Genomic DNA, 12,200 nt, shown 5'->3' on the forward strand with positions numbered 1-12,200 from the left:
GCCCCGCGCCGCGGGTGGGCTGCGGCCTGGACAGGCGGCGGAACAGTTCGCGATGGGGGCTGCGGAGGAGCGGAGCAGGCAGGAAGCGGAGCAGGAACAACAAGTAGGGCAGGGCACAGAAAGCAGAGCAATAGATCAGGCAGGAAGCAGAGCAACGCGTGGGGTGGGGAGGGGAAAAAGCAGCAGGTGCGGCCGGGGGTCAGAGCAGCACTTCGTGAGGGGCGCGGGGCTGATTTGTGGCACACCTGCCAAAAAGGGGGCCTGCTGTATTAGTCCAGCAGAGCAGTTCAGGTTGGGATGCTAGACGGGGGATTGGGGATGCCACGTGCAGCGCAACACAGTCCTGCTCCACACGCCCCGCGCCAGTCGGCTGCAGGCGGACCCGGGGCCCGGAGGAGCCGGCTGCGTGGGCTCCTAGCGTTGACACCCCCGGGCTAGGAGGCGCTTAGCTCTGCGACACGGGAGCCCAGTGCTTGTTCTCAAACGCCTCTTTATGTCGTGAGACAAGGTTCTTTGGGTGAACCTGATATCTTTTATTAGACCAACTTAAGTAGTCGGAGAACAATTATTAAGCAAGCTTTTGGGTTCGAAAACCCCTCGCCAGGCTGAGGAAGTTTCGGCAGTTGGTGTGAGCTCTTCCTGGACAGAATAAAAAGTGAAGAAGCCAGAGGGTGGGCTGGGCTGCATGCAAGACAGGCAGTCAGTGAAGATGTAGATTGAGGAGTCAGTGTCTTTATGTAGTGTACGCTGCATTAATAGATGATGATGATGATCATTCATGAAAGAAGTTTCAGTCCCATGCAAGGGAAAGAAAGATATGCAGTAAGTGTAAGTGGTAAGTGCTCATGAAAGTGAAGCATTTAGTAAAGTGGCTAGTGTGGAGCAAAGAAACCCCTGCTTGACTCCTTAAGTGCTGTTGTAAGGAAACATCAGTGCTTATGTCAGCCTGTGGGGCGGACCAAAGCTTCCCTGAGCGCTGGATTGAGAACGTTGATTGCATTTACCCAGGTTCTGTTCGTTGTTGTTGTGTCGTAATAGTGACACAGAAATGAGAAAAATGCATAGATACCAGTTGTGGATGTTCTAAGTGTCCGAAAACTAGCATTATAAAACTAGGAAATTCAGATTTAAGATTAAACTCAACCATAAAAGCAGGAAGCTACAGACATGCTGTTAGAGCACTCAAACCTCTTTTACTGCTTGTTAGTGACACTGTAAGAAAATTAAATAAAAGGCCTTGAAAGTCACTGAGGTCACACTCCAAAATGCCTTGATTATAATCTGATGTTGATTATGATAGTGTCTTCATTCATCCACTGTTATGACAAGCAGGGCCAAACCATGGCTGAAATAGTGCTAAATTTCTTAAAAGACCTATATTTAATAGAAAACAATGAATTGTAAAATTACAAAATATTATTTTATACGAAAAAGAAAGTGCTATAATCTTGTGGGAGTTTACTGTTTTTCCATACATAAACAGAAATTCAACTTCCTTGTTAAAGGGCAACCCTAATCTCAGCCTCAGCTATGGGAGCATAACTCAGCTCTGTAATGGCCAATGAGTATTACTAGTAGTGGATGCTGGAAGCATCTTAATGAGAACTAACATTTTACAACCTTTTACTGATTCTCTGTGATGACGTACCTCAAAAACACACATGCGCATGCACTGAAGATACTCTCAGTACTAGATAACAACCATTCAGTGGAGGCACTGATGGAAACTTTTTTTGTGTATATTGGTTTGAAGGCAGTCTACAGATGTACAGAGAGATTTTAAGCACCACAGGCAGAAGCTTTGGTCTAATGCAGTGGTGTTCAAACTTCCTGAAGTCCCAGAAGCCTTTCGTATCGCTCCTTCTGCCGCAGGAGCCCTACCTTATACTGTGAAATGGCACGGAACCAGGCAACAGTGGTGGCATACCACCTCCCTGCCTGCTCCATTGTTACCCCCAGTCTTTTAGGTCATCAGGGGACTTGCAATCAGGGAACCCCAGGTTTCTGCGAGACACAGGTTGAAAACCATTTAATGCATGCAACTGAATGTTGTTGGGGGTGGGGGACAGGGTGGAGGATGTGTGTGTCTCTGAGGAAACAGTCAAAAAAACCAAAAGTCAAATTGGAGCGTAGTCGTTACTGTTTAGGACAGCCTGCAAAATAGAAAATTCTGTGAGCAAATGGTAGTGCTCACCAAAGCAAAGGATTATTGCATGATGAGCTGAGCAATATAATAAGCAGGTGCTGCTATGGATTCAGCCTTGTTCAGGCATTTATGTTTATCCGTTAGTTATGTAAACTGTGAACAAAAAATATGTGACTTCAAATTCTAATGCTGACTCATCCTTTTTCACTGTAGAGTGGGTTGGGTAGACTTCTTAGAGATGTTTAGCCATAGCCTGATGGGAAACCTTTAGAGAGATGTCCAGCTGAATCCTGATATATACCAGTGCCCTGGAGGTGAGAGGTTACTGTCCTAACTTACCGTATGCCTCATACTTAACATTTTCATCTGCATCTCTTTGTAACAATTTAGGACACTGCATATGAGTTTCTGTGCAGGCAGTGAAATCAAAATCTAAGTGAACATCCCTGGAGGCCTCCTGCTATCCTTTGCTGAAGTGTCATAATGACCCAGGGTACTTTTTAATATCTAATTTGCATGATAAAAATAGCAGGATCTCCTCCACTGACTTGTTTTGTTTTTTCTTCTTTGTAGTTTCAGCCTGCCTGTCCGTTGTGTGCACAATGGAAACAGGAGATTTTGAATCATCACACCAACAGGCATGGAGATGTTCACTGGGGAAACTGCAAACCTTGGCTCTGGCCTTCTAATTCATGGGAGCTTGCAAAGGTGTTTAACAATAGTAAAGTTTAACAACAGTATACCAGAGGCAAATTAACTTGTGGTCAGTTCATGTCATCAGTTTATCCCTATGTCAAACTCAGTGGACTTGGATGGAAGTGTATGTTAGGGCAGGTTTTGGACTTGGGGTAAAATCTTGGTGCCACCAGACACAATGTTGAAATTTGCTTTTTCTTCAGCAGGTTCAGGATTTCATCCCTGGAGAAAGCCTGCCATGGGTTTTTTTTTAATTTTCTTTCTTACTAAAAACTGACAGAAATAAATAGGTGCAGTTTTCAAAGGCTAACTTGTGTTAATCAATGGATTCTGTGTCCAACTTGATGCTCTTTTGGGTGTAACGATTCGTTGAATTTGTTTTTCCTTCATATTACATTTGAATATAGGTTGACTAAGCTTAAATCTAGGCAAATATGAAGTAAAATGTGTTAAGCTGGGCAACAAAAGAAAAGAAATGGAACAAAAATCTAATAGGAATAGTGTTTTGTAATGTTTACAGTGCTGTAACATAGTAGTAGTTGGTGTACTGAGTAGTAAAATAACCATCAGTTGTCTACAGCATTTTCAGGCTGTGGGCCAAAATGGCTCAGTTCAGGTTAACGTTAGGCACTAGGACCCAGTTGGTACTGCCACTTCTTCTCTCAGCAGCATGAAAAAAGGTCCTGCTGCTTCTCACTAACACAGTGACCACCAGGGTGCTGACACAAGTGACATTTTGTCCTGTGAGTGGCTACTGAAAGTGCTCTATAGCTGTGCCCTTACAGAAGCACATGGCTGCAGAGCACTTTAAAAAGGCCTGATCCCGTGACGGTCTGAACTCTGGTTACATGAAGGTTCAGGTGAAGATGCTCCAAAATGAAGCACTTTCATTAACTCGTGTCAGCCAGCACTGTTTTCTGAATGGGAGAGGGGAGGGGAATGGAGGGAGCTCGTTTTGGGGGTTGCTCCGCTGGTGCTGGAGATCAGGGAGCAGGGTGGATTGGAGGCCCCCCACCTCCAATCCACTTGCCCCGCTCCCCAGCCCCAGGTGGGCAACCCCCCAGAACGAACTCCTTCCTCTTCCTTTTCCCCTTCCCGTACTGAAGAAAGCGGTTGGATTGGAAGGAGGGAGGGGTGGGGCTTGGGGAGAGTGGCTTCAGACTTGCAGCCACTCTAAACTGCAGCTTGATCCCCCAGCCCCTAGGAGCCAACAGTGAACCTTTGTTCAGTCTAGGGGATCACTGTAACTCATGGCACTTCCTGTGAAGCGCCGCAATCCACTGCCTGAGTGTACAGACTCTACAGTGCAGCTCAGCCCTGGCCCTGGACCGACCTGCCCCCGCCGCAAGATCCCAGTGGCTCCAGAGCAGCCCCCTGCCATGCACCTTGCCAGCAGGGCTGGGACTGGTCTCCATGGCAACCCCAGCCTTGCGCTATCCCAGCGCAGCTGCGGGTGGGATCTCCATGGAGACCAGCCCCAACCATGTTGGGAAATGGAAATGGAAATGGAAATGGAAATGGAAATGGAAATGGAGTCCACTGCTGGCTGGATCTGGCCCATAGGCTGGACTTTGCCTGCCCCTGATTTCAGGATTGTGGCAAAAACAACTTTTTGCTTGAACACATCATTATTTAGTAAACGGGACCAGTGGATTTCTGAAAGTTAGGGAAGATGTATACAGGTGTTAGGTATACAAGCATTACATATAATTTTGTTCGGTTTACTTTAAGTAATATGACTTTGGGAGTTAAACAGCACCTACCTTGAGATTAGGAAATCAGGTAAAGGTGTATTTTTTAAAGTAAAATCTGACACATTTCTGTTTGGTAGGCCTATATGCCTCGTGGACAAACAAATATTTCTGGACCAGAGGAATGTGATGCAGTTGCACTTCTAAACCTTTTTAATTTCTGTGACCATTTCAGTAGTATCAATAAAAAGAAAATCAAAGAGGTAAAATTTCCTATCTCTTCTTTTTCTTAATTGAGTGCTGTACATCTAATATACGGTGCAAAATGTTGTCACTTTTGTGACATACTCCTGATGTTGACCCTAATGTGACATTGCTCTTTTTTCTTCTCATTCATTCTCCTCTTGAGGTGATTGTGTGCCGTAATGAGTTAATGCATTCTTCAGAAATGAAAGTTTCTTCTTTGTGGTTGAAAGAGTTTGGAAAGAAGATTCAGAACTTACTAAATGAATTTGAGAATGTTCCAGAGGTTGCAGCAGCTGGAACAAAGATAGAAAAGGTAAAAGAAACCCTTTTGATTTGTAGCCTTTTCCTAGAAACAAGGGACTGGTAGTGACCTCTTAAATGTCAGAAAGTCCAGTCCCCTGCTATGGTAGGCATCCACATTATGTAATCCCATTCATAAACTGATCAGCTTCCATCTTGAAGCTACTTAGGTGGTTCACCTCCTCCCACTCCACTGGAATGCTGCTCCAGAACCCTCCTCCTCTGGTATTTAGAAAACTTGTCTTAAATTTATTAAGGGCACATTTCTCTTCTCAAGATAATGTTTTCATATCTTACCCTTCAAGTTCAATCCATGATTGCCTATATTCCCTGTACTACCATACAGTGAATGTGTGTACATGTATATGTAATAGACACATGCACATAATTTATAATTAGTAACCAGTATAGATCTCTCATACAAATGAACTGGTTACTTCAGGATTTCAGCTCTTTTGTTCTAACACATGCAAATGATCTGTCTTAGATGATCCTAAATAATGGTGTGCACAGAGCCAGCTGAAGACATGGTTCTCACTCTCTTCATACCCTACTAAGAGAGCCAGGACAGAGGGAGAGAAGAATGTGATTAGCACTTTCTGAAAAGCACAATGTAGGCATCCTTCTAAAGGCAAAAATATAAAGTGCCTCTGCAAGCATTGTTCATCTGTATGAAAGAAATCTCTGCGGTTGTCACAGGGGTGTCTCAAAAAGAAAAATGGAAAGGGAGGGAGTCCTAGAGACAATCTTCCCATTATCTTTCCCCATGGGAATCTGAAAATCCTTGGCCTATTCATTTTATATCTCCCCTTAACTGTCTTCCCTTTTGTCTTTACTTTAAAGCTGACTCTAATGTAAAGAGTTTGGCAACTGTGTATATTAAGAAGGCTTTTACAAAACGAAACTATTGTAATATTAAGCAGTTCAGAATCATGGTTAGTCTGTAGCCTCAGTCAAGATTAGACAGGGGCTGCATATCCTGGACACTTAGGGGTACAACCAGCCAGGTGCCAGAAGTTATCACATTTCTATGATTAATTTTGCTTGCAGAGTTTTTACAAGTCGGTCTTAAAGGGAAGCTTGAAAGAAAGGTCAGTTGCTTTAAACAAACTCTGGAAGAGGCACCAAAATAGGCTTAAAAGCTTCTTTAAAAAAACATCACCACCACAGTCTTGATAATTAGTTTTAAAAATTGACAATGCCTTAAGCTCAAAATATCATAATAATTCTCCCTTCTCCAGGCACTGAAACCCTGGTTGGTCATATCATAATCTTAGTTCAGTAAATTAGTTATTTTCCACATAGCTTAGTCCTTTGAATTATTAATATTAATTTAAAACCACCTTATTAATGGCTGCTTAAGCCTCTTGGCATCTGGGTACACAAGGTGGTGTTGCCTGGTGTAAACACCTTTTACTTCTATTCCTGTCTCATCACATTGTGTGGCAGCCACGTAAACTTATTAAAGGCCTAGCTAATCTCTTCGATACTTGAAAAGAACCTACAATGCTTAATAGTAGAACAAGTAGAAACTTGTCGACATTTCCACTCCCCTGTACCTTCTAGATGTGATGCATAGAGTACAGAACCTGTCATCTGCGCAGAGCAAGGTTATTTGACCCCAGCAGTCTTTCCTGCCCAGAGCAGGGGGGCTGGACCCAATGATCTTATGAGGTCCCTTCCAGCCGTAAACGTCTGTGATCTATATAGGCCCATATGTAAGAATCTGTTGGGGTTTTTTAACCATTTATTTTGTTGTCCTTTACAAATCAAACAGCTTTTGTCATCTGATTGGGCTGTCTATGTACCAGAGGAAGGAGATCAGCCAGATGGACTGGAAGAAGAAACAGGAGTTTACCTGACTGAGAGTCAAATACATGAAATAGAGATGGAATTAATAAGGCAGAGACTTGAAGAGATCTATCTTCTGGCAGAGGAGCAGGAGATGCTGTCTGAAGAGGTATTTTTAAAATTAAAAAACAAAAGCCAGGCTTAAAGTAGCAGCTTTCTGCAACAAATATGACTGATAAGTAGTTCTGTCTGGCAGTGATCAGAGTGCCCATGCTTAACATAAAAAAAATTACTGGAGCAAGGCTTAGCTAAATGAAGGGAGATTTCAGGTTTTCCTGTAATAAATCTGCAAACCCTTCTATGGCATCTAGCTTACTACAATAGCTAGACAGTTTTACATGAGGGTACAGAGTGGAACTGTTTGCAGGATGTGCATTTCCAGTTACACTCGCACCGTAGCTACCCACTCTCCAATGGTAACATTGAGATGTTTGAAAGCATAAACATGTAATGTGTACAACACTGGAGTGCAACCTTTTGTGGCAGTTATGCCACATATTAGCTCTGCACCCTTCCTGAGTGCCACTCTGCCCATCCTTTTCCCAGTTTGCTGCTCTGCATTCTGCTTCTTGCCCCATCTGTTACCGTGCTGCCTGCCCTCTCCCTGATCCACCACGTCACACACACAAAGGCTGCCCATGTCAGGTGTGGCACGCATCACCGGTTGTCTATCCCTAGCATACAGCATCCACTGAATCACCCTAAACTAAGATTTAAATGCATTAGGAAGATCTGTGATATGCATTTGCTTGTGTAATCTATGTGACTCCTTTCAGCTTTAGTGGTATTATGTGCTTGTATCAAGAGTAGAACAGAGCTATTAAGCAACACTTTAAAAAGTCCTCCACCCCATCAATTCTCAAATCCTTTGTTCTAAAATTATTTTCTTAATTGTGTTGTTCTATAGCCTTCAAGGACTGTAGTTACCAGAACTTCTAAAGGTGCACTGTGTGTAAAAAACAACAACAACAAACAAACAAACAAAAAAACAAACAGAAACAACAAAAAAGATTTTTATCACAATTTTAGAGGAAATATTTCATTATATTAAAACCTATTTCTATTTGTATAACTTAAGTGGATGCTATGAGGAAATCCCATTTTTTAAAGGTTTTGTTTAAAACCATGTTTTAAAATTCCCTATTCCAATTAAGAATGCTTATTTTAAATTGGAACATCTCTCTTCCATATTTGCAAGTCTAAACACTACCACCTCTTGCTAGTTAATAACAAGGAGGCAAAGTTGGCTGGCTTGTTTTCATTGTCCTGTTTTTTGCATATTCTTAATATGGTAAGGTTTTGTTAGTGGCAAAGGTGAGGGAGGATAAAAAGTGACTTACTCTGATTATATCTGGAAACTTTCACATTCTGCACCATGCCTGTTTCAGTTACAAGAAAATGTAAGCTAGATATCAACATAAATCTCTGCAGGAATACACCAGTTGCAGTGTTTCTTCCTCTGTTCTGTAAATATTCTTTACTAATACATATAACATAAGTACTTCTCACCTGAACTGAATATGACTTACTCCCCAGCAGCATACAAGACATGGTTGGCAGATATTTGCAGGGAGTGGAACACAGAAAGACATTTGCCCTTTTCATCATTTCCATCTTCAATGCTGTATATTTTACTCTAATTTTGATGGAGATTTAAGATTATCCCTTTAGATACAACTTCTACATAGTGGCTTTTTTCAAATTCATTTTCCTCTGCTAGGAATCTTCTGACTGTCATCATCTTGACCACTTTGCATGACCACCCTCCTCCTTCCCTCCTTCTCCAGAACCAAATGTTTAACTGCCAACATTTCATTTTGCACATTGCTGGTGTAGGCTGTCCTCTGAAAACCTATTTGCTCCATAGAGAGCACTTTTTAACCTTTAAATGCACGTTTTTGGTTACATGCTACATGCCAAAATGTTTCCTCTGACCAGTTTGAAAGTAAGATCCTTGCTTAAAAAAAAAAAAAGCATAAGCACAACATTAAGACTGAAATTTTGAACACTCAGCCATAATGTTAAGATGAGAAAGATAAAAGCCACTGCAAAACAGCTCAGCATTGTAGTCCTTCTGACTTCATCTGAATGGGCAGTCATTTCCAGACTTTCCATCATATATTGGATGTACCATTGTAAAATTTCTAGTCACAAAACTACCTGGTGAAGTGGTTTTAATAGAACCTTCCAAAGGAAAAATCCTTAAAACTGACCTGTTGCAGTTGAGTTAAAACTTTTCCATGCTGAGCCACTGTTAAGCAAGCTGCCCTGAACTTCACTTGTTTTAGATGTATTACTCTTTATCTTTTTTTTGACTGAAGCTACACTCCCACTCACTAGCTTTTAAAAAAAAATAAATTAACACTTAATACTTAAGTGTCTTACAACAGGAAATGGAGAAAATTTAACTAAGCAAAATGTTTTTTTTAAATAAGGACACGTGGAGCTTAGAGGCTAGAAAGCAAATATCAAGTAATTGGTTCCATCAAGATGTTTTTTGTGTCTTTTGCTGCTGTCATAGAATTTGCATAGGATACAGATGGTCAAAGATTTCTTAAAGGACAACAGTGATCTGAATACAAGCTTTGAGGCAGATCTGCAGAGACTAGAAGACCTTGAAAAAGAGATGCAGAGCCAGAAAATATCTCTGGATGAGACCAAGAAAGAAAATCCTGAGGAGGAGACAAATGAAGGTACGTTTTGAGAAAATGTATCCTTCCCTCTATAGTATGCTGCCTTGAATGTTGCAGGGAAAATTTGTAAAAGAGTGTTTTACAGGGGGTTGGGGGACCTCTTGTTTTATCCTAAGAAAGAATTACTCTGTTTCACTGACTCGGATGCTTTACTGAGCATCTCCCAGAGAGAGGTTACAGTAATGAATGGCAATAACTACTGTATAAAGAGGACAGTGATAGCAGAACTTCCATGTAACAAGGACTCATCTGTTAAGACAATGAGCTGAGTATTGCAGTAGGTGGAACTTTTAAGATTTAAGATTTCTTTAATACAGAAATGGTCACATTTAGATTTAAAAGAAATTAAAGATGCTAACTGTGGGGACTTGTTCACTACAATGGAAAACAGGTTAAAAACAATCAAAATACATGAATGAGAAAAAAGCACGACATTTGAATGGAGCTTGACTTGTCTTTGTTTAAATACAGCTTGTCCTTTAAAGAAAAGTAAGCTTCTTGCGTGAACAACTTCAACTGTGAAATGGCAGAGACTACATTTTGAAGAGGCGTTCTTGTGACTGAATGATTTGTCTAAGTTAGCTTTTTGTTTGTATGATTTGATTGTATGATTGCCCTGCATCTTGTTTTAAGGGCTGTGGTTCTCAGTGGTTTTAGACTTAAGGCACCCTCCATAATTTTCCTGAATTTAGTGGCATCCCATTTCAAAAATAAATTTCATTTATTTTTTGACTGCAGAAAAATAATAGAGGAGTTCTTCCATTGGAAAGATCTCAAAGAGACATCAAGAGGTCAGAATGTTTTGGACACTGTGGACTCCTATTTGATATCTCTGGTTTTATGTGGTGAATCATGTGTAGGTGTTTGCACACCTAACAGTGCTTATGTTGCAGTGTCTCTGCAGCACCTTCATGGCACCCTGCTTAAGAATTGCTGTTTTTGGGCCTCAAAGAATAAACTTGAAGAATGGATTGTTGTGAAATGACTTTTTACAATTTTGAAATTTTTGTGGGTACTAGTAATTCTGTTTCTTGGAAGAAGGTCTTATGCTTTTTTCAGTCCTGTAAGAAGAACTGTAACGATAGCGAGGAAGCAAATGGGAGACTTCAAAGGTTTGATACTATAGAAGTGTGGAAGACTGTGAGGGAACAGAGATGAGTCACTGATTCTGTGCTTCTCCCAATCTGTTAAAATGAAGTATGGTATTTTCTCACACAAGCACATAAAAATTGCCATTTACTGGGTCAGAACATGGGTCCATCTTGCCCAGCATCCTGTGCCTCACAGTGGTAGAGAATGGATGCTGAAAGGGAAAGTAAATTGGGTATGACCAGGTTCCTCATCCCCCCGCTGTTCCTCTCTCTCATTTCCTGCCTCCAACATTTAAGGTCTAGGAAGTTCTAATTCAGAGGCCATATCCCTGACTGCCATGCTCATGGCCTCCAGAGTTATGTCCGGTCCCTTTTTGAATCTGGCTAAACGGTCAGCTCCCACAACATCTGGTGGTAATGATTTTCACATTTTAGTGACATGCTGTATGAAAAAGAACTTCTACTCAGAGTGCCTTGAGTCTCACGTATGACATGCCCCCAAATAAATTACACATCTTAGTTTTGAAAGGCAGAGTGAAGAAAAGATTTTTCCAGAGCTATGGCTGCATAGAGCAAGAATAGAGCCTAACCTTCAGTAGGCTTTCTCCCCCCTCCTGCTTAACTACAGCTGAAACCCTAGCTACTTCTGAAGAGTGGTCTCCATGGAGAGATCCATGGTTTTGAAAAGAGCTAGTCTCCAGGGTTGTGAAATAGGAAGAGAGACCAGGAACAACTAGCTGGCAAAACTGAACTAAGAAAGGTTACCTTGGGTAGTGAAACATAGAGATCATTAAAAAGAGATAATAATTATTAACACTTATGGAGTGAAGAACAATGGGCTATTACATCAGTTGAACCCAAAGCTGCCTAAACAGTAATACCACAACTGCTGCACTGTAGAGCAGGAATCAAACAAGGATGCGTCCAGCCGCAGGCAAAAAAGCAGCTTCCCGCTTAATACATGCATCCCAATTTTTGAGGGCGGGTAATGGTGCATGTTGTATGTGAGAAGCAGAATGGAGGCACTCAGCAGCTACCTGTAAGAGATGCAGTTAAAGTATTTCAGTTTCAATCCAAAATGGTACTGTTTAAAACAGGGATGGGCAAAATGCGGTCCATGGGCCAGATGCGGCCCACCAGACCATTCTATGCAAACTGCAGGGACCCTAAAAATTTAGAAAATGAATATTTATCTGCCCCTGACTGCCTGTCATGCAGCCCTCGATGGCTTGCCAAAACTCAGTAAATGGCCTTCCTCCCAAAATAATTGCTCACCCCTGGTTTAAAACCACAGTGCCATTTTGGATCTGGATTTAATAGCATTTTTTTGCAAGTCCAGTGTTCAAGAAACCTTCACTGATACCTGTGGACACCATTTAATACTGGCAAAGATGTCATGAAGCCCATAGGCAGACAATTTTTTTTATTTCTTATTTTGTACCTTTTTATCTTAAATAGTGGAAGTCATCAAGTTAGTTCCAGTTTT

General features: G+C 41.5%; 1 protein-coding gene across 2 annotated transcripts; it reads left to right on the forward strand.

Annotated features, from left to right (window-relative positions):
• The first annotated feature begins 720 nt into the window (after positions 1 to 720).
• Positions 721 to 10,594, forward strand: CUNHXorf38 (chromosome unknown CXorf38 homolog). 2 transcript variants are annotated; one of them, XM_019529092.1, is made up of 7 exons: positions 721 to 835; positions 2,720 to 2,854; positions 4,674 to 4,796; positions 4,943 to 5,092; positions 6,857 to 7,039; positions 9,452 to 9,623; positions 10,095 to 10,328. In XM_019529092.1, exons 3-7 carry the CDS (start codon positions 4,680 to 4,682, stop codon positions 10,127 to 10,129), a joined length of 657 nt encoding a protein of 218 aa, XP_019384637.1. In that variant the 5' UTR covers positions 721 to 835; positions 2,720 to 2,854; positions 4,674 to 4,679; the 3' UTR covers positions 10,130 to 10,328. The 2 variants fall into 2 exon arrangements, with proteins under 2 accessions (XP_019384637.1, XP_019384638.1); XM_019529093.1 differs by lacking the exons at positions 721 to 835; positions 10,095 to 10,328 and adding an exon at positions 10,362 to 10,594 and having other exon boundaries at positions 2,216 to 2,854.
• The last annotated feature ends 1,606 nt before the right edge of the window (positions 10,595 to 12,200 follow it).

Source organism: Crocodylus porosus, unplaced genomic scaffold (genome assembly GCF_001723895.1).
Source record: "Crocodylus porosus isolate Cpor-Errol unplaced genomic scaffold, CroPor_comp1, whole genome shotgun sequence".
Classification (NCBI taxonomy): Eukaryota; Metazoa; Chordata; order Crocodylia; family Crocodylidae; genus Crocodylus; species Crocodylus porosus.

What these genes read in the sequence shown, in the direction of transcription:
- CUNHXorf38 (XM_019529092.1), top strand. Translation starts at nt 4,680, where the DNA reads ATGCCTCGTGGACAAACAAATATTTCTGGACCAGAGGAATGTGATGCA. An exon ending in ATAAAAAGAAAATCAAAGAG is followed by an intron (nt 4,797 to 4,942) that starts GTAAAATTTCCT and finishes TCTCCTCTTGAG; the next exon opens with GTGATTGTGTGCCGTAATGA. An exon ending in CTGGAACAAAGATAGAAAAG is followed by an intron (nt 5,093 to 6,856) that starts GTAAAAGAAACC and finishes CAAATCAAACAG; the next exon opens with CTTTTGTCATCTGATTGGGC.